At 36.8% G+C, this 26,462-nt stretch overlaps 1 protein-coding gene across 1 annotated transcript in view; it reads left to right on the top strand.

The window, feature by feature from the left end:
- The first annotated feature begins 2,791 nt into the window (after positions 1-2,791).
- pcm1 (pericentriolar material 1) overlaps positions 2,792-26,462 on the top strand; it is a 33,674-nt gene continuing 10,003 nt past the window's right edge. Inside the window, 41 exon segments of the mRNA XM_056460961.1 lie at positions 2,792-2,809; positions 2,811-2,840; positions 2,842-2,895; positions 3,598-3,818; positions 3,820-3,842; positions 4,105-4,265; positions 4,268-4,324; positions 4,326-4,364; positions 4,366-4,422; positions 6,563-6,737; positions 8,069-8,190; positions 10,309-10,486; positions 10,582-10,691; positions 12,419-12,496; positions 12,498-12,570; positions 12,573-12,665; positions 12,764-12,917; positions 13,032-13,147; positions 13,150-13,225; positions 13,383-13,450; positions 13,453-13,524; positions 13,527-13,544; positions 13,650-13,847; positions 13,850-13,887; positions 13,979-14,097; positions 14,202-14,328; positions 14,437-14,548; positions 14,551-14,600; positions 15,726-15,889; positions 15,963-16,163; positions 16,251-16,500; positions 16,577-16,722; positions 18,330-18,499; positions 18,592-18,751; positions 19,338-19,690; positions 21,298-21,459; positions 21,748-21,804; positions 22,338-22,510; positions 23,189-23,320; positions 23,415-23,547; positions 23,732-23,875. Of these exon segments, the coding sequence (XP_056316936.1) occupies positions 2,792-2,809; positions 2,811-2,840; positions 2,842-2,895; positions 3,598-3,818; positions 3,820-3,842; positions 4,105-4,265; positions 4,268-4,324; positions 4,326-4,364; positions 4,366-4,422; positions 6,563-6,737; positions 8,069-8,190; positions 10,309-10,486; positions 10,582-10,691; positions 12,419-12,496; positions 12,498-12,570; positions 12,573-12,665; positions 12,764-12,917; positions 13,032-13,147; positions 13,150-13,225; positions 13,383-13,450; positions 13,453-13,524; positions 13,527-13,544; positions 13,650-13,847; positions 13,850-13,887; positions 13,979-14,097; positions 14,202-14,328; positions 14,437-14,548; positions 14,551-14,600; positions 15,726-15,889; positions 15,963-16,163; positions 16,251-16,500; positions 16,577-16,722; positions 18,330-18,499; positions 18,592-18,751; positions 19,338-19,690; positions 21,298-21,459; positions 21,748-21,804; positions 22,338-22,510; positions 23,189-23,320; positions 23,415-23,547; positions 23,732-23,875 (4,882 nt within the window).

Raw genomic sequence — 26,462 nt, 5'->3', positions numbered from 1 at the left:
TCTTTCTCTCTCAACTTCTGTTAGCTTGCTAGCTCCCTCACATGAAATTGAAAGTTATTTTAATACATTTCAGCTTATTTCGTATCCTAGATGGAACTATCACTCATATGTGAAGGTTTTGCTGTCAATTAATCAACATTTACAACATTTTTAAATGAAACCATTAGATCTGGAACGCTTGAAGGTGGCCGAAGTGGCTCGTGTTTTCTCAGAGTGATGCACCGGTCAGATGCCTTTGTGTCAGGTGGACAAGTTTAAGAACACAATGTCTGGTTAAAAAAATTAATTACGCTCTCAAACTTATTTGACATTTAGCTTCTGACTTTAATGTGTAACGTTACTGTTTATATTAACTAGGCCCGAGTCGTTTGAATGCATTGTTGTTGTTCTTGGTTGGGATTCATTTTTTAGCCGGGAGTTTTCGCGGGGATTGTAGTTTCGTGCCAGAGGTTACCATAGTGACAGACCCAAAACCTTTAACGTTACTCGCCATAAAATTCCTGTCATTGATTTACTGATGAGGGTTTTATGTTTGTGAGGGGAGGTTGTACCCCAAACTCCGGTGTTAACCATCAGGTTTTGTCCTAAAACATTAGTAAATGCGTTTAGCACAGTTTCTCCTTACGTTACACAGGTGGAAGCATGGAGAGAAGCGAGTGTTGACAGTTAGCAGGGAAACTGATCGGGTTGACCTTGTCAACCGATTTAACGGATCTAACTTGCCGCTTATTAACGAAAGCGATTTCCAGACCTGTTTAACGTTGCTTCTCAAGGGGACTAAAACACAGATTTCAGCTTTCGAAAGTAAGTTACAATTAGATTAAAATAACACAATGTATTTTATTATTTTTAAACATTAACAGTGTACGACTAACGTTATTTGATCGTAGCTCGAAAACAACAATCATTCAATAACTTTATCATACTAACATTTTTTATAAAAACCTTAACGTTATAACATATCGTTGTATTGCCTTTACTATACAGTGGTACTACTTTGAAATAAGTCAGCGTCACAACTTAATGGGGACTTGTGGCACAACTTACAATAAACTGCCCAACAAATGCATTATTAAAAGGGTAAGTTAGCTGATAACTTAGTTGATAAATTTGCAGGTAATGTCCGAGATGTAGGCTACATTTTTGCAGTAGAGATTATTAGTGGTCCTTGGTGATTCATAAATGTTAGTCAGTGACTACTGGGACTTTAAAAGGCCAAAGTAATAATAATATTGTACGGACAAATCTATTGATAATTGTAGCCTCTTATGATACATTGAGGTAAGGATAAACAATATGTTGTTTGAGCATCGATATTGCAGTTAGGGATGGGACGATAACCGTTTTCAAGGTATACCATGGTTTGGAAAAGTCAAGGTTTTAAAACCGCCAAATTTTCTGCAATGCTGTAGGGTATATGTAAGATTTTATTATTTACTTTTTTGGGGAGGGACAACAGTTTTACCAGCAGAAAACATATCCAAAGACGCCATTTTAAATTGTAAAGAATTCAGTGTTTTTGAACCTAATGAAGATAGAAGTCAATGATTTATTTGAATTATTTAGCCTGACATGTTTACTGCTCCAAAATATTTTAAATGTTTTTCAAAATAAATATATTGTGTTCAAAAGGGAAAAAGTTTTAGTTTTTTTTTTTACCCAGACTTTAGAGCAGTGAGCACAAACCGTGAAACTGATTATTTTGATCCAAGGTTATCATACTGTCAGATTCTTATACCGGCCCATGCCTAATCGCAATGTTTGTATCTGCAGGTCACATCGAATGATTAGACTATTTATTAAAAGATAAAGATATTATTAAATATTATTACTTATACAATGATGATCATGTTATTTTATGTTTTATTGTTCAATTTCTGAACTTGGATGTTGTTAGACTTTCCAGAAAACCATAAAGCACTGTTTATATAGATTTAATTTTTGCTTTGTCATATTTTTATGTGCTTGTAATTTATTATATCTTGTTCATATGCACTGCATAGAAAATACATGATCATCTAAAGTGATATAAATTAAATAAATCTCTCCAAATAGATTCAAATCATCTGGTGAAATTATATTCATATCACAATATATATATATATATATATATATATATATATATATATATATATATATTATATATATATATATATATCACAGCAAAAAAAATATTTCAATGTCAATTTTCGTGCAGCCCTAAATTGAGATGTTATGATGGTAAATAAGTGTTTTGAAGAAAGTTAATACTATCATCAGTCTACCTGAAGTCTCAGTAAACGGTCCTGCACAAGCTCCCTGTTACATTATCACATTAAAAAATTAAGTTCTCTGTATATCAAAGTATTTAATAATTTGTTTTATTTAATTTATTCAGGTTAATGCTGTTATGCTCACCGACAGTGTGGAATGTTAGTTCACCTAAAAATGAAAGTTTACTCATTATTTACTCACCCTAAAGGTTCCAAGTTTTTTTTTTTTCTGTTGAGCAAAATTTGTTTTTAAAAAATGTTGAAAAGCTAACCATTCATGCCATAGTAGGAAAACAAACACATATGAAAGTGGTTACAGATTTCCAGCTTTCTTTCAAAATAGTTTTTCTGTTCAACATAAGAAAGAAAGTAAACAGGTTTGGACTTAAGTAAAGTGTGAGTAAATTTCAGTTTTGAATGATTCTTGGCAGCTGGTCAAATTTCAGCCTTCACATGAAAACAAAAAGATTAATTAATTTCTATTGGTCAGGTCTGTGTAAGAATACTTGGTGTTTTCTGCAGATTCTGATTGGTTCATCATGGCAACGGGTGGCACCTCCATTTGAAGATGGCACAGACGAGCAGGAGCCTGCAAAACTGGACCATCTCCAATGGAAGCTTGGATGATAGACTCAACAATATGGTAGGATTTCAGTTCTGGATCTTGTACTTCCTTGTAACAGGAGGAGTAAGAGTTCTGCTGGCATGAGATGTTTTTGTAGGCAACACGGAAGTTGATATCATCACCTTGGTTCCCTCAGCAAACAGCCAGCAGGAGTTTTTCGTTTACTTTTAGATTAGTGCAGGACAATAGCTCAGTTACCAGCAAAGTTTAGTATTTTTAAAAGGCTTCCTAATATATGAGCATATGAACTAACCATATTGCATATGAACTATAATAACCATATGTAACTTCACTGCCAGCTTCCCACAACTCTTGCAGCGGTGTGGGTATAAACACACAAGGCAGTTGAAGTGATCTAGTATATAGATGTGATTTCCTGTTCCTCGTTATGACATTTATGGTATCTGACAACCTCTGTAGTCTAATTTAGCCACTTACTAGCAATGCATTTTGCCAATATGCATAAAAAATAAAAGGAGCATTACTGATATTTTGTGTCATAATAAATCAGGAAATATTTTTCAATTGAGTTGAATATAGATCTATTTCATGGAAAGACAAGCTTCCCATTTTCCCAGTTTGAGAAGGACGTATTCCTGCAACGTTCAATATTTGAGAGCTGTTGTGCACCTCATGCTTAGTCATAGCTTGACCAATAAATCTTCATTTAAACTTTCCGATTGTGTAATGTTTATAAATGTTGATTCTCCATTCTCTCAGGATTGGGGAGTGCAGCAGAAGAAAGCCAACCGCTCATCTGAGAAGAACAGGAAGAAGTTCTCTGCTATGTCAGAGAGCAGGCTAACTAATGACATCTCTCCAGAGTCTACCCCTGGAGCAGGGCGACGGAGAGCACGTACACCCCATTCCTTTTCTCATGTCAAATACAGCACTCAGATGTCTGTGCCTGACCAGGCTGAGCTTGACCGACTCCGTCAGTCATAACTTCACTGATTTGGATTGAGGTGAGTGGAGCTTTATAAACCAGGATTAAGTTATGACACGCTTTCACTTACGCATTCAATCTGGCTGAAGTTCTAAAGATGCTACTGTTTCACGACAGGGAAGTACATAGATTTGAACTTGTTCTGAAGCAAATCCTCAGAAGCAAGCCCTTAATCTCAAATAGATCACCATCAAATTCAGGCCAGCTTTTAAAAAGGAAATGCAAATGTCAGAGACATCATTTGGTAATCCTAACAATATCACATTTTCATCCCAACAGAGAAGTATTTGGCAGTGATTCTCAAGGCCGTGTAACTGCAGCCCACAATCAAAGACAGCTGGTCTACTGAGGCCAAGAAACCTTTCAACTTCTCTGCCAAATTCACCTCAACACATACAAAAGCAAAGAGCCCACTGCGTCCACCTCTTCCACCACTGGGGGGCAAGGAACCCAAGAAAACAGAGTCCTGGGAAAGAGCTTTTTGCCCCAGTTCCAGCAGTTGGTTAAAGAACCTTTTAGTCTGGACGGTGCCCGGTTGGGATTTGGAGGATGGGAGAGGAGAGCTTTCCATTGATTAGCCGTCAGGGTAATCAAGATGTGTTTAATTTAATTAGTAATGTCTTGAGTTGTGTGTATTTGTGTTTCACCTTGGATCCATAATTACTTCCTTTTTAGAATTAAATTAGTCAGGATATTGTGATGCATCATAACAATTTAGATTAATTTTAACACTTTTATTTAGGGCCTGCACAATTAATCATATTATTATCGCGGATAATGATATCAATAAGGTTAATATCATCGTGATTTTACAGTATAAAGACCAAGCCGTTAGTTTAATGGGCTGAGTTTACGAATTGTACTGCGTCACAAGCATGAAGTGACTGTTCTAGATTGCAAGCGTATTTTTCTAGTAATGTGATGTTGATCAGGTAGCCTTTGCTCTTGTTCAATCCAAGCTTCCAAAGACAACACAACAAACCTCATTAACCACCTTAAAAGCCACCACAAAGTGGCTGTTGTCAGTGCCGCTAATGAGCTCAGGAGAATTCTGCTTTGCCTTTTTTTATGCCTTGCTAACATTAATAAACCAGACAACATTTGTTTTCTAAATTAACCAAATATACATGGAGATTTATGAATTTTTCCCGACGCATTTGCCAGTCATGTTGACAGAAGACAATGTATCCAGTTGTTCTAATGTAAAAAAAAATAGCCTAATTTTGGTCCTGTTCACTCTGGAATTCAGGTTTGTTTTCATCGATCTGATGCAACTTTTTATAATTTACAAGAAAAAAAAAGAATCGAATTAAAAGTTCAGATCAATTAAACACCCTTTATGAAAAGACTAGCCTATTTTATATATTAAATAATGAAATTATTAGAATTAAAGATTAATTTCCTTGATTAGACCTACATGTTTTTAATATGCTTTATTAAAATTCGTTTAAACAAATATTTGAACACATCGAAAGTGAATAATTACATGTCCAATGCAAAAGCTAAGATTATGAGTGTCGGAGTGTAAGCCATCTCTCCTGCACGTCCTCTGCTAATGAATGGGGAGGCAGAGAGAATGCGCCATTTATTTTCACCTCAAGATATTTAACTAAAAACACTGAACTACTTGGCACGCTAAAAAGTTAAACCTAAACTGCACAAAACCTGGTGCGTTCTTTTAAATCCAATGTTTGTGAAATATGTGAACCAACCGCAAATTCTTGGCCATGTTGGTCGTGACACCCTGCTTTATAACATAATAGTTTTATTACAATAGTTAGACTTTATCTTTGCCATTGTTCTTCACCACATGTAGCCACACTTTTTGAGCACATACTGGGTCCACTCTAAACAAACGTTTGGATCATTATTATAGGTGCTGGTCAGCACAGAAGTTACCGACAGAGTAGTGAGTGAGATTCTTAATCTAAGTGTTTATGGCTGCCTCCACCCAGTTTTATTACCTTTTTATTTTATTAAAAGTTGTGTGTGTTTTTTTTTTATATTTGTTGCTGTGAAGTTTGTTGGTGTACATGTAAAATAAAAGTTAACCAAAGGAATAATCGTCATTATTAATCGTGATTAACATTTTTACTGTTATCATGCAGCCTTACATATTTGTATTGTGAGGCCCAATCCCAATTCTATTTTTGGTACCCCTACCCCTTCCAATGGCCCTTAAAACTGAGTGGTGAAGGGGAAGGGCTTTAAAATGTACCCCTAAGAAATGAGACAGCACTTCAGCACTCCTGAAAAAATCTTTTCGAAAGGCTATTCACCCCTTCACCTTAGCCCTACGCCTTTAAGCTAAAGAGAATTGGAATAAGGGGAAGGGCTAAGGGGTAGAATTGGGATTGGCCCTAAAACTGATGTAACTGTCTATTAAGAATAGTAAGCTGACCATTGTAAAAGCCTTTAAAATGGTCTGCTTTTTAAAATAATAAAGTAGACTGTACAACCACTCTGTTCATTAGAACATTCTCCCCGTTGTTGCCTGAGCAAAAACTGGAGCACAGATGTGTCAGTGAGCGCTCAGAATTTAGGCCAGTTTAAAATATGCCACTGTCCGTGTGTGTGAGCTCTTCCTTGGTCTCTTTCTCTTCTCTTCCCTGTCTTTCTGTTCACTTCCTTCTGTCTCTTCCATCTATTTTTCAGTCTGCATACCTTTCTGCTCATTTCTTTAGCATCTTTCCTGCTTGGTGCTCCTGTTTATTCACATAGCTTTTTTTTCCCATTTAGGTTGTCAGTAAACTGGTGCAAATTCGTGAATACATTGGCAAGGCCACATCCATGAGAGACGACCTGGTGGAAAAGAACGATGTGCCTGCAAACGTGGAACGTCTCTCTCTCCTCATCTCTCACTTGAAAGAGCAGGAGAAATCTTACCTGCGTTTTCTTCAGAAGATGCTGGTTAGTATCTTTCTTTTTGTTTATTAGAGAGTTGTTCTGTTATATGCCACCCTAATAATTTTTACTGCTAGTAGGCGAAATATGACATGTTGTATTGGCTGATCGTGTGTTTAATAACCATATATTAATATATTACAGTTTCAGGTACTGTAGTTTGTTTTTCAGTGGCCGATAGATGTAAAATACAGACATGCAAATGTTAACACTAGTATAAACTTTATAATTTGTGGGTTATCACAAAATGACAACACTTTTTAAGGCCTACTGCCCAAGCATCCAATATAGGGCTGTGAAAGTTAATGCTTGTGGTTTATTTCTAATGGCTTGATTACATTTGTACCTAATTTCAGTCAAATATTTCAGTTAGAGGCATATTATTTGTTGTTCCAAAGGAAAAAAAAAAGTTAAATAATAACAGTATTACAAAAACCTAATCAAAGCTTGTCAAGTATAAGTTATTTGGTACATTCCTAAAACCCTTTGCAAGAGCAACTAAAAATGGCAAATTAGAATGGATTTCCCAGTGTTGGGTTGTGGCTGGAATGGAGTCCGCTGTGTAAAACATTTGCTGGATAGGTTGACGGTTTACTCCACTGTGGTGACCCCTGATTAATAGAGGGACTAAGCCGAAAAAAAAAAAAAAATAAATATTAGAATGGAGTTGAGTCTTTTGAGTTCATTCTTTTATATGCCGGGGGATTTTAGTGCAGTTTGAAATACAGAATCTGCTTTTGTAAAACTGCATTTAAATATATCTACTTAAGGTAACTTGATGTTAAGGTAACTTGACAATAAATGACAAGTAATAAATGCTGCACCTTATAAGTTCAATATTATTTTCTGTCATTTGAAATGATTTTGGAGAACAAATGATTGTTGTATTGTTGAGAGAAAGAAAATGCCAAGACAAACAAATACTGAAATTTGTCTGGCGTCTAGTGATGAATTAGTTTCAGACCTTGCTCAAACCTGGCCAGCACTCCTAATAACCTGAATCATACCACAGATATGCAGTGTTAGGCTTTATTCTTAGTGGTGAGGGCCTTGATTAATGTTGGAGCCCAAATCTAGGGCAACATGTCGTCTTTCTTTCCCCTCAGCATGCTTTTGCTCTTCAGTGGTGACCTCACTTGCAGTAGCTGTGCATGTTAATGTTTTTGAGTGTGAAGTTGAGTAGAAAAGTATCTAATATCCAGATAATTGTCTTGTGCTGTTGCCTTTTTTCCTGTTCAGTTTATATCCGTTTAATTCTCAAATGTAGCAGTTTTTGCAAGTATTGGCTAGTTTTAAATTGGGTTTGTTCTGAGCCCTGCCCCTCCTCCCTGCGCTCTACAGGCGAGGAAAATGAGGATGAGGATGATGAAGGTGCTACGGTGGATTCTGCAGTAGGTTCAGGCTCGGTGGCCGAGAGCACGTCTCTGAACCTGGAGCCGCGCTCTGAAACCTCCAGTGCCACTGTGAGTATGCACAAAGGCCCCATTCCTGGGGGTCTCTTGGTGCCTGAACTGAACATTGATCATCACAATGTACAGGGCATGCAAGGTGGAATGTAAAGTAGTATTTAACGATATGACAATTTTATACCATGATTGATTTTGAACTTCTCCACAATCTTTTTTTCAATACCGTTTCAAGTTATTGAAATGTTGATGGACAAGACTGTAAATAGCAGAATGTGCTTGGCATTAAACTTATTTATTTAGAACCCAGCTGTGAAAAGACATTTGAATCCAGTACTGGTTCTGTGTGCATGCCGAGGAGTAATGGTTTAAACAAGGGACCTCAGAGTCTGCACTTTAATGCTCAAAAATACACACCATGTCAAAAAGCCAGCCATTTGTCGGCACCAATAGCCTAATGGTATTGTTTGCCGACATATAGCACGACGTGCTCATGGCGACCCGAGTTCGATTCCTGGCTCGAGGTCCTTAGCCAATCCTTCCCCTCCCTCTGCTCCCAATGCTTTCCTGTCTGAAATCTCTACTGTCCTATCGTAATAAAGGTGAAAGCCTGCCATTTTTAAACAAAAGTGCTTGTAAAAAGCAAATATTGGGGAGAGAATATCCAACCAGGTCTTAAAATGACAGCTGTCTAATAACCGGCAACTGTCTGTTATTGATGTAACTACAAAAAGTATGCAAAATAGATGTATTTTATATTTATGTAGTGAGGACTTCGAGTTGTAATTTTAGTTTTGATTCCTGTGTTCAGTTCAAGGGAGAAATACTATATTGATGTTTTTGGCCTGTTTATTTTATTTTCTATAATCTTGAAAACTTTAATTACATGTAAGATAGTAAAAGTTGTACTGCTCTTGTAAACTGCTCTGAAATCCTAGATGAAATAGAATAGTAGTCTGATATAATCTGATAGAATATTTATAATAGTCTGAAGTTTATGCTTTGTAAGCAAAGATGGCTTGCAAACACTCACTTAGATTTCTGCAAATGGGAGCTTTTTGTTTATTTATTAATTTTTTTTGGCTGTTTTTCCTACAGTATGTTTCTAGTTTGTCACTGAATGTGAGGCAAGTTGGTGTAGTGTCTTAATTATTTCGTTTTATCAAACATACTTTTAATCTGTATGTATGTCATTTTGATATTCAATTTTTTTGGTGAGATTTGGCATGCTGCAGGAAGACATTTCATGCTGACAGATTTCCATGGAACTGTAAGATGATATTGGTAATGCATGCATGTTCTGCTTGTTAGATGCTGCCCTTTTACGATCTTTTTTGTTTTTACATTTTTTCTTGACTGCAAGGGCAGTCTAATATTGTGTTCAGAAACATAAATAATCTTGGTAGGGCTAGATTTGACATTGCAAAATGATGATCCAATGTCAGGCCTTAAAAGCACATGCAAACGATAATTTCACTTTACACTTTTGCAACAACTCCACAAAAATGTGTTCAGAACTGTAGCACCTGGTCAGCTTGCAATATCAATGCTGAAACATACACCGTGTAGCCCTTATACTTTGTTATTGAGTTCATTTGAGGATAAAACGGAAGGGAGTTCCACAAAGGAAAAGCAAGCTTTAGAATAGGACAGTATATCTTAATTACTGGTCCATGAGCAGCTGCTTTGGGGTTTAGTGCTTGAAGAATATCTTTAGTCTTTAGCCTTTATTAGTTTTGATTTCAGCGGTGGTATTCCCTGCTAACCTGGCCAGGTCAGTAGTTTGACCTGCCATAATAAAATGTAATAGTTTTTTAAAGAATACATTTCAGCCTACAGTAATATCTAGAAATGACTGTCTAAGTGTCAAAATGATATCTGAAGTTTTAAATGCCTGTACAGATTAGATAATGTTACCCTAATAATTTTGAAATCATCAAAATTCATACCAAGAGTAACAGAAATTACAAGTTATTGTTGAGACATAAAATCTATGATTGAATGTCCTGAAAGTCTTTTGCACTGGCATTTGGCCAGTGGTGATGCTTATTGTTGATCCTAGACCTTAGCTGACAGTAATGCCTCTGACAACCTTAAATCTCAGCATGATGTTGCTATATGGTTCCATATGTTGATACTAGCTGTTTGCCACACTGAAATCTTCCTCTCTTTTAGGGCCATGGGGTCTGTAGAGAGCAGAAAGAAGAGCTAGAAAATATGCGAAAGCAGCATGACTTGCTAAAAAAGATGCTGGAACAGCAGGAGCAACTCCGAGCACTACAAGGCCGTCAAGCTGCACTACTGGCCATGCAGCAAAGCGCTGAACTAGCCATAGCAGTGATGGATGACACTGGTACGAGTGATGTTTACGATGGGATTTGAGCCTTTAGACGTTAGAATTGCTTGTTTTTATTCTACATGTTTTCTATTTTGTTTTACGTGTTACAGTTGTTACGGAGACTACTGGAAGTGTGTCTGGCAGGAGCATTACTTCAGAGCTCAATGATGAACTCAATGATCTTATCCAGCGGTTTCACAACCAACTACACGATTCTCAGGTATACACAGTGAACCAGACAATTTTTTACAAATATATTTTTATCACCAAGAATATGTAACAGATTGCTACAATTTATAATAATACAAATTTTAGCGTTCCAAAATTATAACTGTTAAGTAATGTACTACTACTACTATGTACATTGCCATTTTTCAGCTCACCTGTAAATTGTCAATTATTTGTATGGGATATAAAACGCATAATATCTCCGCATTACCTGATATAGTACTTTTTTTTTATATACTAACCACATGGTTTATTTTTTTTAATGGTTCACGCATCACTAAATAACTACTACACTCCAAGGTTATTATAGTTAATGAAAATGAACACAAAAACTAGAATTGAAAAACATTTTCGTTTACTGAAATAAAAATAAAAGAGAGAGTTTTTTAAACTAGAACTCCCTGAAACTATATTGTGTACATGCAAAACTAGCTAAAATTATAGCAAAATGTCCTTCGTTTACGTCTTTGTAAATGTATTTAATACACAAACCTTTTAGAAGTCAATATATTTGCTTCGTGATGCCAGTTTTACGCCAGCTGTTGAGCCGTACGGCATATTGGAGTCTATAATCCTGCTGCCATTGGTCGGATCAAGCCAGTCCTTCTCCAGTCAGTCCTTGTTGTTGCTTCTGCAGCAGAAACAACTGGACATGACAGCATTAAATACGACCCGGGCAGTAATACTTAAAAGTATTAATTTAAACACACCCAATAATGCGTTTAATTTTCAAATTAGGACCCTGATCGCAAAACGAATCATTCTTTTTAACCTGATCTTCTAAGTGGACCGGTTGAACCAAATCGAAACCGAATCATTTGAAATGATTCTTGTCTCCAGTAAGCACTTATCCACAAATACTTATTTTTTAACATGCCTGATACGCCCTCTGACTCGAAATAAACCAATTTCCCAAGTTATTCAGTTATTAGAACAGTACACAGAGATCGGATTTGAGAACAGGTGAACTCATAATAATGTGCATTTGTGATTCAGTGAACCGAACACAAACAGTACATAACGGCTTGCTGTGACTGAACTAAACTTAAACTACTGCAGCGCGTGTAAACAGAGGGCTTAAATAACAGGATCTGGCAAAACATAAGTTTATTTCACAACAGAAAGTCCTAATGGAATTTAAATAAGTGAATCATGCTTCAGTTGGCTTGCAAAACGTAACGTTAAATCATTGTAAGAAATTTTTCAGATTATGCTGATGTTTTAACTGGCTGAAATTATTATTGCTGACAGCATATTTTTGATATGTTGAGGCCTAACATGGGAGAATGGTCAGGAAAGATCCGGTTTGTGGAAAAGATTTGAATTTTCTATCACTACTTTATATCCAACCCCAGAAGCAACCTTGCATAAATACGGTACTTAGGACTGCTATTCGAGGATGGGTAGATGGTAGTGTTCATGTGACCTCTGAATACAGGTTTCAAAAATATATCTTTGGTTGAGTTATTGTACAATATTCTGATGATTTTGTATCTTTTACCTAACAAATATTCTAATTTATAAAAAAAAAACTAAAACGAATACTGAAACTGATAAAAACTAAACTAAAACTAAGCATATAATATGATTGTAAATAAAAAACAAGTAAATCTACCTCTAAAAACAAATTAAAACTAACTGAATTTAAAACAAAAGTCAAAACGAATAAAAACTAAAGACAAATTCCAAACTATTATAACCCTTGCTACACTCTTTCAGTCTCAGGTGGTCCCAGACAACCGACGGCAGGCAGAATGTCTCTCTCTTTCAAGAGAGGTGTGCCGATCACGCACTACCCCATAATTCTCGGGGTCAGTTACCTTCCTCTGCCCCACTAACTACTGCATCAACCTCGGCCAGCGCAAAACTTTCTAACTACAGGAGTTACAGGACAAAAAGCAGACCATGGGACAAGATTCTAAAGAACTCCATTCCCTTAGAGACCAGACCCTCAACAACAGTTCCTGTAAGCCTCCCTCCCTCACATAACACATGCATCTAATAGGATTACTGTCTCTCTTCTCTTTAGATTAATTGTTCAATTGGAAATGTGTTTTTCTTCAGGTCAGAGCGTCAGCCAGCGTAGTGCACTTGTAGGCATGTCGGAGCGTCCCTCAGTTTTGGGTAGAGAGGGAAATGGGCCACGTCCAGTGAGGCAGGACTCCTCCTCTGCTTACACACAGATTGATGATAACAGCCACTCTGCTGACAAACTCAGGTTTGTAATGTCATCTCATTCGATATCACATGAGAGTCTGTATTAAAGGATATTGCTGCATGTTTGTTTTTTGCAGCTCTCTATATTTGATTACCACTTTGTCACTTAATACAGGAAGCTGAAGGAAGTGCACAAGCGATTGAATGAGCTAAGAGAGCTTGTTCAGTATTATGAACAGACATCAGATATGGTGGTGGATACTGTAAATGAGAATGTGAAGGAGGAAGATGAGGAACTGAGGACGGTTCACTTTTTGAGGCCATGTTTGATTCAGAGCAGGAGAACCACGAACCAGTCACCAACATCAGGTATGAAGTTGAAATCCATTTTATTGGTGTATTAAAGTGAACATTTGGGTTTTGAGTTTCTGGCTTTGAATGTTCAGGTTGCAGTACAAAATATGTGGACTAGCTGCTTGTAAGTTAATTGAGGTCAAATTAGAAAGTAACTTGTTTTGTTTTGTAGAAATCCAGCCCAACCACAGACTCCAAGTAACTGGATGGACATGAACAGTTTGACAAAGACTCGCAGTGCCTCAATAATAGAGATGGCCGCCTAAACACAGAATGTGAAATCAATAATCGCTCAGCAGCCAACCTACGCAGTCTCACATCCCTTCAATCATAGGTCAAGCCTCATACTCTAAACTTAAAAACATGCTGTATTAACAAGGTTTGAAATATTAGTATATTCACTTTTCTTCTTGACTTTTTTGCGTTGTAATCACTTCAGAATGTCAGCACAACCGAGAAGGGCCTTACCATGGAGTTAAAGATGAGGAGGATGAGGAGGCGCTGGAGGATGACGACGGAGCTAGAGGAGGAGGAGGAGGAGGTAGGGACAGTGATGGTTCAGGGTCCAGTCATAGGAGCAGTCTGGGGGGTGATGCAGAGTATGCTCAGAAAGTTCACCGTCTTCAAACAGCCAAACAGAACTCCGACAACTTCAAGAACTGGTGGCCATGGTGCAGGTGAGGGCCTGGGGAGGCTCTGGTCATCCATCATGCAAATATAGTGTGAATGGAGCTTTCCTTGTCAACATTTCCATTATTGTTACTATAGAGTGATGATACAGATGGTACTACAGCTAATGAGGATGAGGGTTTAAAGCAGCAACCCAACAACACCCGAGCAACAGCTCCCAAAGCCCAGAGAGACATTGCCCTCTGTGATAAGGCCAGGTTAGTGTGTGCTCGTCATATGGGAATGTGAGATGTTTCATTAGTATCAAGCTGCAGCAAAGTGACCTGTGTGAAATGGCTTGTCTGATGTTTGTTTTTCAGAGAGAGATGTATGAGGAGAAACTCAAGCAGCAGCAGCATGAACTAAAGCAGCTTCATGAAGAGAGACAGAGACTGTTGGAGATTCAGGGGAAGATACAGGACATACAGTGGGCTTGCCCTGATCTTCAGGTACTTCAAACATGTGCACTTATGATTTACAGGAGGTTGCTGTCCTGAAACGCACAGCTGCAAATCTGCATAGACTGAGTTTATTTTTTTTAACTCTTGTATTTTCAGTCGTCTGTGAGCAGTAGTGCCAGTGGTCAGATGAGCAGGAAGATTCCAGCAGCAGCCTCTACTCCTGCTCCTGTACCATTACAATCTTCTTCCTCAGCTAAAGCCAACACTAGTGCCTCAAACCCACAACTGAACCTCCTCCAGTCACCGTCACTGACAATGAGGTTAGTGTGAATGTAATCCAAATAAAAATATTGTTTTTATTTATCAAATGAGTTTTGTAAAGCGAAAGTTGCATTTAAAATAGTTAAATACTACTATCTTGTGTCTTTATAAAACCATCAAAACATATTAATGATTAGAAGTATAGATTTTCTTGCCAATCCTGTCTAATGTTAAAATTTTAATGGCTTGTTTGCAGTTTCATGAGATTTTGCAATAATAATAATGTGCATCCTTGTGAAATGTAAACTTTTATATTAATAAACATTTATCAGCGCTCATCAAAGCAATCAACAGCAGCTCAACTTTATCAGCATGATGTGTTAGCAGGGGAAAGTTCGTTGCTAAAGCCTAGTTCACACTACAGGATTTTAAGCCCGATATGGAAGTTAACAAGCTCGCCGACAGATCGGGGAAAAAATCTGGGGGTGCTCAGCAGTCTTTATGTGTGAACTACTGAACAACGCATCAAAGAGGCTCGCTGTCGCATCGCTAACACCTCGCAGATGGAAATCCAATGTCTAGCATGCTAAATATTCCAGACCAATAGGCCGACTCGACCCCACGAAAGATATATCTGAAGTAAATTTATGTTTTTGATATCAAAAGTTATGTTTATGCTAGCAGGAAGTTGCTAGACAAAAAGGCACACATATTTAAAGTCACGATGAAAAGTTGCAGACATGCATGCAGTCATTTTGACCAATATGGTAATTAAAAGTAGAAATACTCAGTTCTTTTCTGTTTTGTAATTTAAAAAAATAACAATGTTAGAAGAAATACACAGATATTTAGGAATCGTCAGGGTATTAAAGAAATGTCAGTTTTATTTCAAAGAGTTATTAAATTACAAAAATTAAAAACTCTATTACTGCTCGGCTACTTGACTGAGCTGTTTGGGGACAAGTTGTTATCAGATCATGGCGTTTGTAATCCTCCATTTTGTGGATCATTATGTTGTCATGTAGTGTGAACACCACCACAATTTAAAGACACAAAATCAAGTCATGTAGTGTGAATGGCACATCGATCTGCCAATGTTGAAAAGTCATGTAGTGTGCAGTAATGTTTTATAAAGTAACTTTTGTTTTTCAAAGTTTATAGTATAAAAGCATATTTTATATTAGCTGTGGACAGAGATGCGAAGACACCAGATGTTGCGTGAAGAGTTGAGGCAGAGACGGAAACAACTGGAGAGTCTGATGGCAGAGCAGCAGAGGAGAAGCACACTTCCTGACTCTCCATTCAGAAGCGACACACACGAGACCCAGTCCTACAGTCGTGATGAAAGGTAACTGATGGCCTTGACAGTTTCAGCTCTCTGACAGAATAGTAGTTGATGCTAATCATATTTTTCCTTTTAGAACCGTGGCCACTTGGGGTGGTTCTACACGGTGTCCTCTTGGTGATGATGAGGATGATGATTACTCCTCTGAGGTAGGAGCTGAGGATGATGACGATGATGAACATGATGAGGGAGAGGAGTCCAGCTCCACCGATGAACGACATGCTTGCTCTGCACAAAAACAACGCAACTACAACAGGAATAGCAATAGCAGAGAGGGGTAAACACAAGGCACACTGTAAAGAAGCTTCTAGATTGTATAGGAAATACACCCCATTTGTTATTAACAGTCTTTAACATTTTGCAGTCTGAAAGTTCTCAGGGAAGTTAACACGAGTCCTTCCCCTCGTGGATCAAGAGGTCGTTCTCGTCAGCAGCCGCAGTCCGAGAGAGGAAATTCTAGCAAAGCCAAGAGGCAGGAGAACCTGCGATGGGCAGCTGATCTGTCTCTCTCTGAAGGTGCTGCACCAGCACACTGGCAGGAGCAGATCACACACCTCCAGAAACAGCTCAACTTCAGCACTACCATGTGCCAAACTCTGCTTCAGGATCAGCAGGTGAGAGTGTACAAAAATGGATTTTGTCAACGACTTGATTTCTCCATCTCACTAACATCTTTTTTCTCCTCCGTAGACACTTTCATACATGCTGCAGGCTCTGCTCACAGGCCCATGCGGTGTTGTGCCCAATAATGTGACCTCTCCTCAGGTCCCTCTCATCATGCACCAGCTAAACCAGTGCTACACACAGCTGGCTTGGCAGCAGAACAATGTCAATCGGTGCGTCTTTACACTTCTTTAGAAGAACATTCATTTAAAAAAATAAAAGTATAAGCTATTAATTGACCTTTTGCAAAGCCCCGCCCTCCTTAGTTACTGTTGTTATGCCTGTCAAGCTTTCATGCCTGGGACGTTTATTACAATATGTATGTGCCGGTGTCAGACATTGCCAATGGCGTAATTAGTCATTTTTGGGAACAGGTGAGATATCTGAGAAAGCCAGACAAAAAAGGACTGCAGTATGCATTACAGGGGTATATTCACCTATAATACGCAACATATTAGAAAATAACTTAAAACTGAAGCTAAAGCCTAGCCGCCTCATACACTGACCATTCAACAGCTTAGTTCATGCACAGCAGGATAGATGACTCTGAAAAAATACTTATACTCTGAAAAAATACTCTAATAATAACAAATTAACCTGTGATTTCTCTTTTTTTCAGCCAAAAAGTCTGATAGACTAATTGTGCAATGAAATATAGCGTTACTAACTGACGAGGAAACACACATGGACTGTGCTTCTATATAGTTAATTCATAGAAAGTTGTAAACTGTTTCCATTCTAATTTGCAGTTAAGTGTAAAAAATAAATAAATTGAAATGCAAATCAAAGTATAAATGGCAGAATTGAACAAATAGATTTTCCCTACCAGCAAATATTAATCCAACACCAAATATAAAAGCAGACACTAACCTGCTATATTGACATCAGCTCTGACATGGACATGATGGATATAAATGACTGAAAAACAGCTGCGGGTAAAGTATATTGATCGCAAGTGCTCAGTTTGTGATCATATCTCTGTTTTGCTTGAACAGATGGAAATATGACTGAATTGTGCTGCTTTTACAACCCCTCACACAGCTTGATCCCCGCTGGCATTTCTCCCCTTGGGTTTTAGGCTTTGGAAAGGGGAAAAAAATTGCACCACCCCATCCAAACGTTTAGGATACCGGGTGTTAGATTTGCACAATCCATATGCACAACGCTTTGGCTTGTTTCCCTCGCTCAAAATCTTGACAGACCTCTTACGCGTAGCTTCGGTTGCTAAGACACGATTGGTGTGTGACAGTTTTTGGGTGTGGCTTAGCGAAGGGTCAATTATTAAGAATGAAACATTTTCTATATATTACACTATCAAATATTTGGGTAACACTTTAGAATAATGTTACTAACATTGAGTATGAATAATCTTGTAAAGCATTTATTCATGCGTTATTAATTTAAAGTTGTATTGTTAACATTAGTTATAGCACTGTGAGTTAGCATGAACTAATGTTATTTAACTTGATATTAACTTTAACAAAGATATAATAAATATTGTACTAATTGATTGTTCATGTTAGTAAATGCATTAACTAATGGACTATTATTTGAAAGTGTTACCAATATTTGTAGAGCCAGATTATGTTGCATTTGAATTCTTATGCTCAAACATGATGGATTAAAATACTGTAAAATCTATTTTAGTTAAATGTATTTGTATAGTACATTTTTGAAGCAATTTTGAAAAAACAGGATTTGACTAAAATAGAATCTGTTTTGTAACATTTGGCTTAATTTATCACAAATGTTTTTTTTTTTGTTTGTTTGTTTGTGACAGATTAAAGCAGGTTCTGAATGATCTATTGCGGCAGCAGCAGAGCCAGTCATCATCAGGACAACAGCAGAATCAAAGTGTTGCACATGATCCTGCATCTATGTTCCTAAATTACCCACCTGGCAATACACTCAATATTCCTGGACTTCCAAATTTCTCCCCTTTTCCAGCTGGTAAGTCTGCCATTTAACTGTAAATATTTATTTAAAAGAAATTGCCAAAGTATTAAAATATTAACTTTTTTTAAATTCATTTCTGTCTCCAGGATTTAATTTCGCTCCCATGTTTCCCCCCTCAGTAAGAGATTTCCAGCAGAACCAGGATAGCTCAGATCAACATCATGATCCAAATATATCCCTCAAAACGGAGTACATGAATTTCCCCCCTCCACTACAGAGATCTCCACTCAATAATGCAGAGAAACGGTACAATATTTCTTTATGATGTAAATACATTTTAACCTCATAAACTCTCCTTACCGGGTCCGTGACGTAATTTACTTCTGCGTTCTTTAAATTTTCTCATCAGTTGGAATAGAATAACCTTTGCATAGATTATGATAGAGACATTTTCCTTTTTTTTCCTATGAAAACTGACATGTGCAGGAACCACCAAAATTAATTACAGCAACTTAGACCACACAAAACCTAAAAGGGACACTTTCAAATTTGAGTTTACAAAAAAAAAAAGCGTATCTTTTTTGGAGGGGTTTATTATAACACAGACAACATATACAATTATTTAAGTCACTTTCAACAGTGTTTTATGAAAACTTAAAGGGTGTTCTTTAAAATGATACCAAACGTTTGCGTTCACACCTCTGCATGTGGTTTTGGGAGATTTTGAATTCGGGTAGGCAAAATCCAGGTGGAAACTTCAAAATAGCTCTTGACTTAGGGGTTAAAAATGGTAAGAATTGCTTTAAATGTTTGTTAGCTTCTCATTCAACTAAATGATCTTGCAAAAAGGAGAAAAAACTAATCCTTTTAATTTTTTTTCTTCCATTTATAGGTTTCAGTCTCACTCTGATAATCTGGCTGATGCTAATAACTCCAGCTGGTTAAACTCCTCTCTGAATCGTTCTAGTCAGAGGCCCATTCTTACCTCTGACCATCAGAGTCAGATAGAGCAGAACTCTCTTTCCTCATCTCCTGTCCCTCACCCTTCTACATCTCATAATCGCTCTTACATACCTGACTCCCAGGAGTCTATGAGCAGCCTGCCAGACAGAGCAGACCCGACTACTGTCACCAAGACCTTCAGAGCAGGACGCAAGGCTGCGGCACAGGCCAGCCTGGCATCCAGAGACAAGACTCCTAACATGAAGAGCCGCAGGAAGAGAGGCAGGGGACAGAAGAACACTGGTGTGTCTGTATTTAAAGTTTGACTTGCACCATTATTGGTTTGATATACTCGAAGCTAATTTTTACAGAATGTAGAAATAGTATGTCATAGTGCTGCACGATTAATCATATCGCAATCACGATGTCAATAGCTGTGCAGAAAATGTTTCGACTATATTAAATAAATGATAACATACTTTCTGAGAACAGTTTTTCGTTTTCTGTAACTAACAAGCAAAAATCTTCATATCACATTAGGGCTATTATATTGGGAGGAAAATATATTTCTATTTGAGATGCACCAATCGACCGGCCAACAACAAGAATCAGCTGATTTTAGTTATCTGCTCCTGTCTGTTAGCAGCGGTGCTCAGTCACACATCCACGTACGTCATCGACGCTGAACTTTTTCCACACTGTTTGAAGTGGCTGACCGCGATTTTTACTGCCATGACCACTATGTTTGGCGCAACAAACTTTATAACGGTCAAATGACCACCGCCTAAATGCCCAATTTAGACTCAGTTCAGGTAACTTCAGGCAGTACTTTCCTGACGGTACGTGAACAAAGTTGTTTAATATCCAGTCCTCACATGCAGCTTGTTGCATGCTGACCTACGCAGGCAAACGACAGTGTTTTATCTGCTTGCGCTTCTCACCTGAACAATTTCCCTGTGCTTGAGACATCTCTGCTTATTAATGATTAATTGATTAATGTGATCTGTGAAATGTAATTTAAGTCACGTTAAACTTTTTTTTCCAAGCTATTTTTAACACTGTTGCTACATGAGGAAAACAATCTGCTAGATATAATAATGATAGTTGTGTTTAGACAGAGAAAACATTAATCATGTTGAAGTTTTTAACAAATGCTTTATCAGAGCAAGGAAAAAAAATCAGCTTTGTATTGTTTTTTGTGTGTATATATATATATATATATGTCCATGTATATATATATATATACTATATATTGTCCATAGTGTAGTGGTATTGTTTCCCAGAGATGGGTTGCAGCTGGAAGGGCATCCGCTGCGTAAAACATATGCTGGATAAGTTGGCGGTTCATTCCGTTGTGGCGACCCAAGATTAATAAAGGGACTAAGCTGAAAAGAAAATGAATGAATGAATATTTTTAAATTATTTAATTTAATTTTAATTAATTAATTTATTTTAATTTATTTTTTAGTGTTCCTTTGTTTAGTTTTGTTGTTCTACTTTAATTGAAATTTACATAAAATTATTTAATTTAATTTATTATTTTAATTTATTTTAATTACTTATTATTATTATTATTATTATTATTTTGAAAATTGTTTTTGTCTTTTTAACAAAGTCTCATTGCTCTGCACTCTTCACTTATTTGCACTCCTCCTTCTGTCTACCCTTTTTTGTATATAGTATTTTTTTTCTCTCCTAAAATTTACTATAACTATTTGTTTATGTGCATTCTATTTGTATTGTTTTTGTTATCTGTATGCACCCAGACTCTGATCGCAACGTAATTTCAATTCTCTGTGTGTCTGTACCTGTAGCATAATTGACAAAGCTGATTTCGATTTTTAAAATAGGTGAACAAAATTGCATAAAGCCTATGAGAGTAAAGTTATTGTTTTCATCCTCTCTTTCAGCTTCTGTGGACAGTGACAGTGTTTCAAGTGACTCTCATTTTGAGAGAGAGCGCTCCAATCAGGTCAAATGTAAAGAGCTCAATCAGGGTCTGTTGGACAAGCTCACACAGGAAAAACTGGACAGCAAGACTAAAAACAGCAAACCAAATGACCTCTCATCTGGTATGACTCTTCATACAGATCTCATTCATCTATAGATCTCACTGGATTAAACGCTATATTCACATGCAGAACAATGGATACTCTCTTATTGCTAATATTTGACAACCACAGAAGCACCTTCCAGCAGTGTAGCAGGAGAAGCAACATTTGTCCCATTTTTATTTAGTTTAAACATCTTGTTTATGTCCCCTGTGTCCATATGCTGTGTTAAAATGTTACTCACTACTTTCATTTTAATTTCTGTTCGTTCCCATTTCATTTTTGGTTCTGTGCTTGGTTTCTTCACAGCATATGCTTGGAGAACACCTTTTCTCTCTAACAGAATTGCATGCACTGAAGTCCCAGGTAACTCCATGTTCATCAGCTGTTTGATCTGCTAACTATTTGCTAACATTTTTCTGCATGTGTGTTCCTTTTTGTGTATCTTTTTTCCTCATCTGTTATATAAACTATATCCACAAGCGCTAAATATGAACTAGGTGTTTTTATTTTGAGGGGGTAGACTCTCTCACACATACAGATTTAGAAGCACTTCCTTTCTGTTGTACAGTAGCATTATATTAGAACATTGGAAGAAGGGGAGGGGGGGGCACTGTTTTATTGATAACACCATTTAATTCTAGTGTGTTCTTTATATGGATGTTTGCTTTTGAATTGATCTGCGCATGGTTTTGTCTAAACACAGCTTTTAAAATTCCTTCAATGTTCAGTGAGCAGTGGTTTGAATGTAACGTTTGCAAATGATTTACTTACACTTATGTTGACGTTTTAAATGGTTAGATATTTGTAAAATTAATTGGCAGTGTCTGCAGTTGTTAATCTACTTTTTGTTTGCTTTTATTCATTTTTTTTTTATTGTGCAAATTTCTCTTCTGTAGATGTGAGCAGTGATTTCTCACTCTTTGAGGCCTTGAGAGAAACCATCTACTCTGAAGTGGCAACACTGATTTCTCAAAATGAGTCTCGCCCTCACTTTCTCATTGAGCTCTTCCATGAGCTTCAGCTGCTCAATACAGACTATCTACGCCAGAGGGCGCTCTATTCATTGCAGGTATTCTACACAAGCATGTACTGTCTGTAGTTTATCTAATCTATCTAAATAGCTAATAGTAACGTCATAAAAATTAACAAAACTTAACTTTTAATATGGATTGTTTTACACTGCACTAGTAGACCCTTTAGAGAGTTCTGTAACAGTTTTCTTTGAGATTTAATAATTTGTATTGGTAATAAACATCTATTTATTTATTTTAGTGCTGTGCAAAAAAATTAATTGTGATTTAATCTCATCCAAAATAAAAGTTTGTTTTGACATAATATATGTGTGTACTGTGTATATGTATGTGCATATATGTATTATGTATATGTATGAGCATATATATATATATATATATATATATATATATATATATATATATATATGTATGAGCATATATATATATATATATATATATATATATATATATATATATATATATATATATATATATAAACACACACATGCGTATATTTGAGAAAAAAGTTTATTTATATTTGCATAAAATGTATATATCATACAAATTATATATAAGTTTAAATATTTATAAAACAAAATTGTTTAGGTTCTATCACATCATAAAATATATAATAGAAACATTTTATTTTAGATGTGATTTAATCTTTAATTAATCCTAGGACTAATTATTTATTTATTTGTTTTGTCCATGTGTCTCTGGCTCTGGACCACCAGGACATTGTAACGAGACACCTTACGGAGAAGAGTGTGGCAGATGAACAGGCCTCCTCTTTAGGTCCAGCTGTATGGGCTACAGGCTCCCAATCAGAGCTCACGCCTAGTGAGAGCTTGGCTACTAGTGACAACGTGAGACATTTGCTCTCCATCTGTTATTGTTTTGTTTGTTTTTTGCACAAAATGATCACACAAGCCAATAATTTTTCCTCCCTTATGTTTCCAGGATGCCTCTGACAAGATTGTAACCGTTAAATCCAACTCTGTACTAAAGAGGGTACCAGACAGAGACTCCATGGACAACGAGAGCCTTCTGTCTACGTCCTCCAACCTTGAACCGTTTGCTAGTGATGACCTGGGTAAGAAGACAAGAGCATTTTTGCTCAAGCTCAATGATGCTAAAAACCTATAGGCTGGGGTTGCTTTACCTATGATCATTCTTGCTTTGCTAAGGCTGGGGCTGTGCTGGGCTGAATTCTGTCATACTCCCCTTGAACAGTTTTCGCTCTCTCTTTTCCATTTTTTTCCTTCCTGCTCTTCCAGGTAACACAGTGATTCATTTAGATAAGGCATTGGCCAGGATGAGGGAGTATGAGCGCATGAAGCTGAGGGCTGAATGTAACACTGATAACCCTGAGCACAGCTCTGCAGTTGCTGCTGCCACCGCTGCCTCAGCTCTTACTCAAGGTACTGCTGCCATCACTGTCACACTGCACATCAGACCCGACAGATACTTACAACTGTGTCAAATGTGCTATCTGAAGCAGTCCATTAGAAACAATACATGAGGCTTTTCAACACAATCGACTTGCAGGATGGGTGGTTGGAAGTTTGTTGGGAGACGCTTATAACATTGCATTTGCTCATAATGTGCTAACAAATAGCAAAGAGCATATAATCACCAATAGGCGACAATCTGTTGCTATTTGGGAAACAGCCACTAGATGTAGTGTCATGCGGCAGCCATTTTGAAATGAAAATTCCATGAGTACAACAGCACGGATAACTGTAACGTTAGACAGAATGAAATAAAGATGAGTAATTTATACTATACTGAGTACACCCCCTTTGAAAAGTAACATTTTAAACAATATCTCAATAAAAACAAAAACAATTTCCAAAATGTTGACAAGAGGTTTAATATAGGCCTAGCATCTATTTAACTTATAACTAGGGCCAGACGGAATCTGCGGACATTTTTTGCTATTTCTGTGGAGAATTTTGCTAAAAATCTGCAGATTTCTGCAAAATTATTTTGGGAGTATCATAACTAAAAACTTAATATATACAATAAATAATAATATCTTTTAAACTTTTATTTAATGTTTAAAATGCAAATCAAATTAGATTCACTTTATTTGATAACAAAGCAAGTCTCTCATGTATCTACTAAAAGACAGAAAATATTACTTTACAAACTGTATTGTACATAAATCATATGAACATTTTCATATTAGTCAATAATATTACTGTAATTAATTTAAAAACTGAATAAATATAGATTTACACACATTTACACAACTAAATAAACAGAAATAATGATGGGCTAAAAATCTGTTGAAAATCTGCGGAATTCTGCGCGTGCAGATTCTGTGTGGGCCTACTTATAACATGAAAGTAAGGTTAACAAAACTTAAATTGCTATTTTTTTATTTATTTTTTTACTTTATGGTGATGGAAAAATGATTATACCCTACATCAAAAACTATATCTAGTATGGCCCTTTTTTAATGACAGCACTAAGACTTCTAGGCATAGAGTGAACAAGTTGGCTACAATTTGCAACCTATATCTTTTCCATTCTTCAACAATGACCCCTCTATTAGAGTTGCTCAAAGAGATGTTCAGCTTAATGTCTCTTCAGAGTTTACTTGGACTGAAGTGTTCAATTGGATTCAGATCAGGAGACATATTTATAATAATATATTAAGAAATGTTACATAAAAGCTTTATTAGTCTTTCTTTAACAGACAACGCTGGAAAAAAATACTATTATAACATATAATACTACCACAAAAAGTGTACTGTCAGTCTGTTATCAACATCCCATTTTGAAAGCCATGTTAATTTAATTTAAAGGGCACCTATGGTGAAAAATCTACTTTTCAAGCTGTTTGGACAGACATATGTGCAGGTATAGTGTATAAACCTTCATATTTGGGTGATAAAAACACACCCAGTCCTTTTTTTTTTTCAATTTAACAACATAAAAACGGTGGACCAATTGGAGCGGTTTTCAGATTGACTGCAACTTGACGTAGGAGTGCAGTCCCCCTGCCCACCAAATTGATTGACAGCTCCGTGTATTAACGTCCCGGTAGTCGCGTGTCTAATCATATCAACAAGACCAGATGTGCGCAAAGCAACCGGGAATAAAAGGTCTGTTCAGTTTGCTAGGATCATCAATGATCATCAAATGTGATCAAGAGTAAGTTTCACATGTTTAAAAATTTTTTAAAACAGTGCATGTGTGTAATGAATTACAGCGATTTAGCTTAGCTTTACTTCATCAGCACAGCCGCATGTCAGAACAATTATAAAGGAAGACGCGTCAATACCATTTTGTGGACGTTAAATCAGGTTTATTTTGTACATTAAAGAAACAGATATCCATACAGCAGTGGATATTGAGTGCAAAAAGAGTGCAAATACTCATTGGTAAAGTTCTTACTGTAGTATTTCTCACAAACGCTACGTGAGATCTGCTTCCTTTAAGTCTGTCTGTTGTCTGACGCAGCTGAGGGAGGAGATTAAGGCACGCAGAAAGGCACGTAGAAATGGTGGGCGAGAGGACTAGCCTTAAAGGCGCAGTACGACAAAATAGCCCCCTAGTGAAAAAATGTATAAAATAGAATCTTGCTAAAGGTATAATGAAAAACCTGATGGGTGTTTTGAGCTGAAACTTTACAGACATATTCTGGAGACGCAAAACACTTATATTAAACCTGAAAAAAGGGCTAACCTAGGTGCCCTTTAACATGTCAGTATTAATTTGTATTATGCTAGTGCACAAACTACTACATTTAAAGTAATTTCAGCTAAAAGTGACAGTTTCATATATTAAACATTAAGACTGTAAAATAATCACCTGTTTTGTGATTGTAAATGTTGTATAGTCGTCTTTCAGGTTGTATTTCAGCTTTAATGCACTTTTTAAATAAATAAATAAAAAACAAAGCAGGTGGCGCAGAAGGTAGTGCTGTTGCCTCACAGCAAGAAGGTCGCTGGTTCAAGCCTCGGCTGGGTCAGTTGGCATTTCTGTGTGGAGTTTGCA

The sequence above is a fragment of the Danio aesculapii genome, chromosome 1 (assembly GCF_903798145.1).
Source record: "Danio aesculapii chromosome 1, fDanAes4.1, whole genome shotgun sequence".
Lineage (NCBI taxonomy): Eukaryota > Metazoa > Chordata > Actinopteri > Cypriniformes > Danionidae > Danio > Danio aesculapii.
The sequence above is the reverse complement of the archived record's forward strand: the minus strand, read 5'-3'. Positions and strand labels throughout refer to the sequence as shown.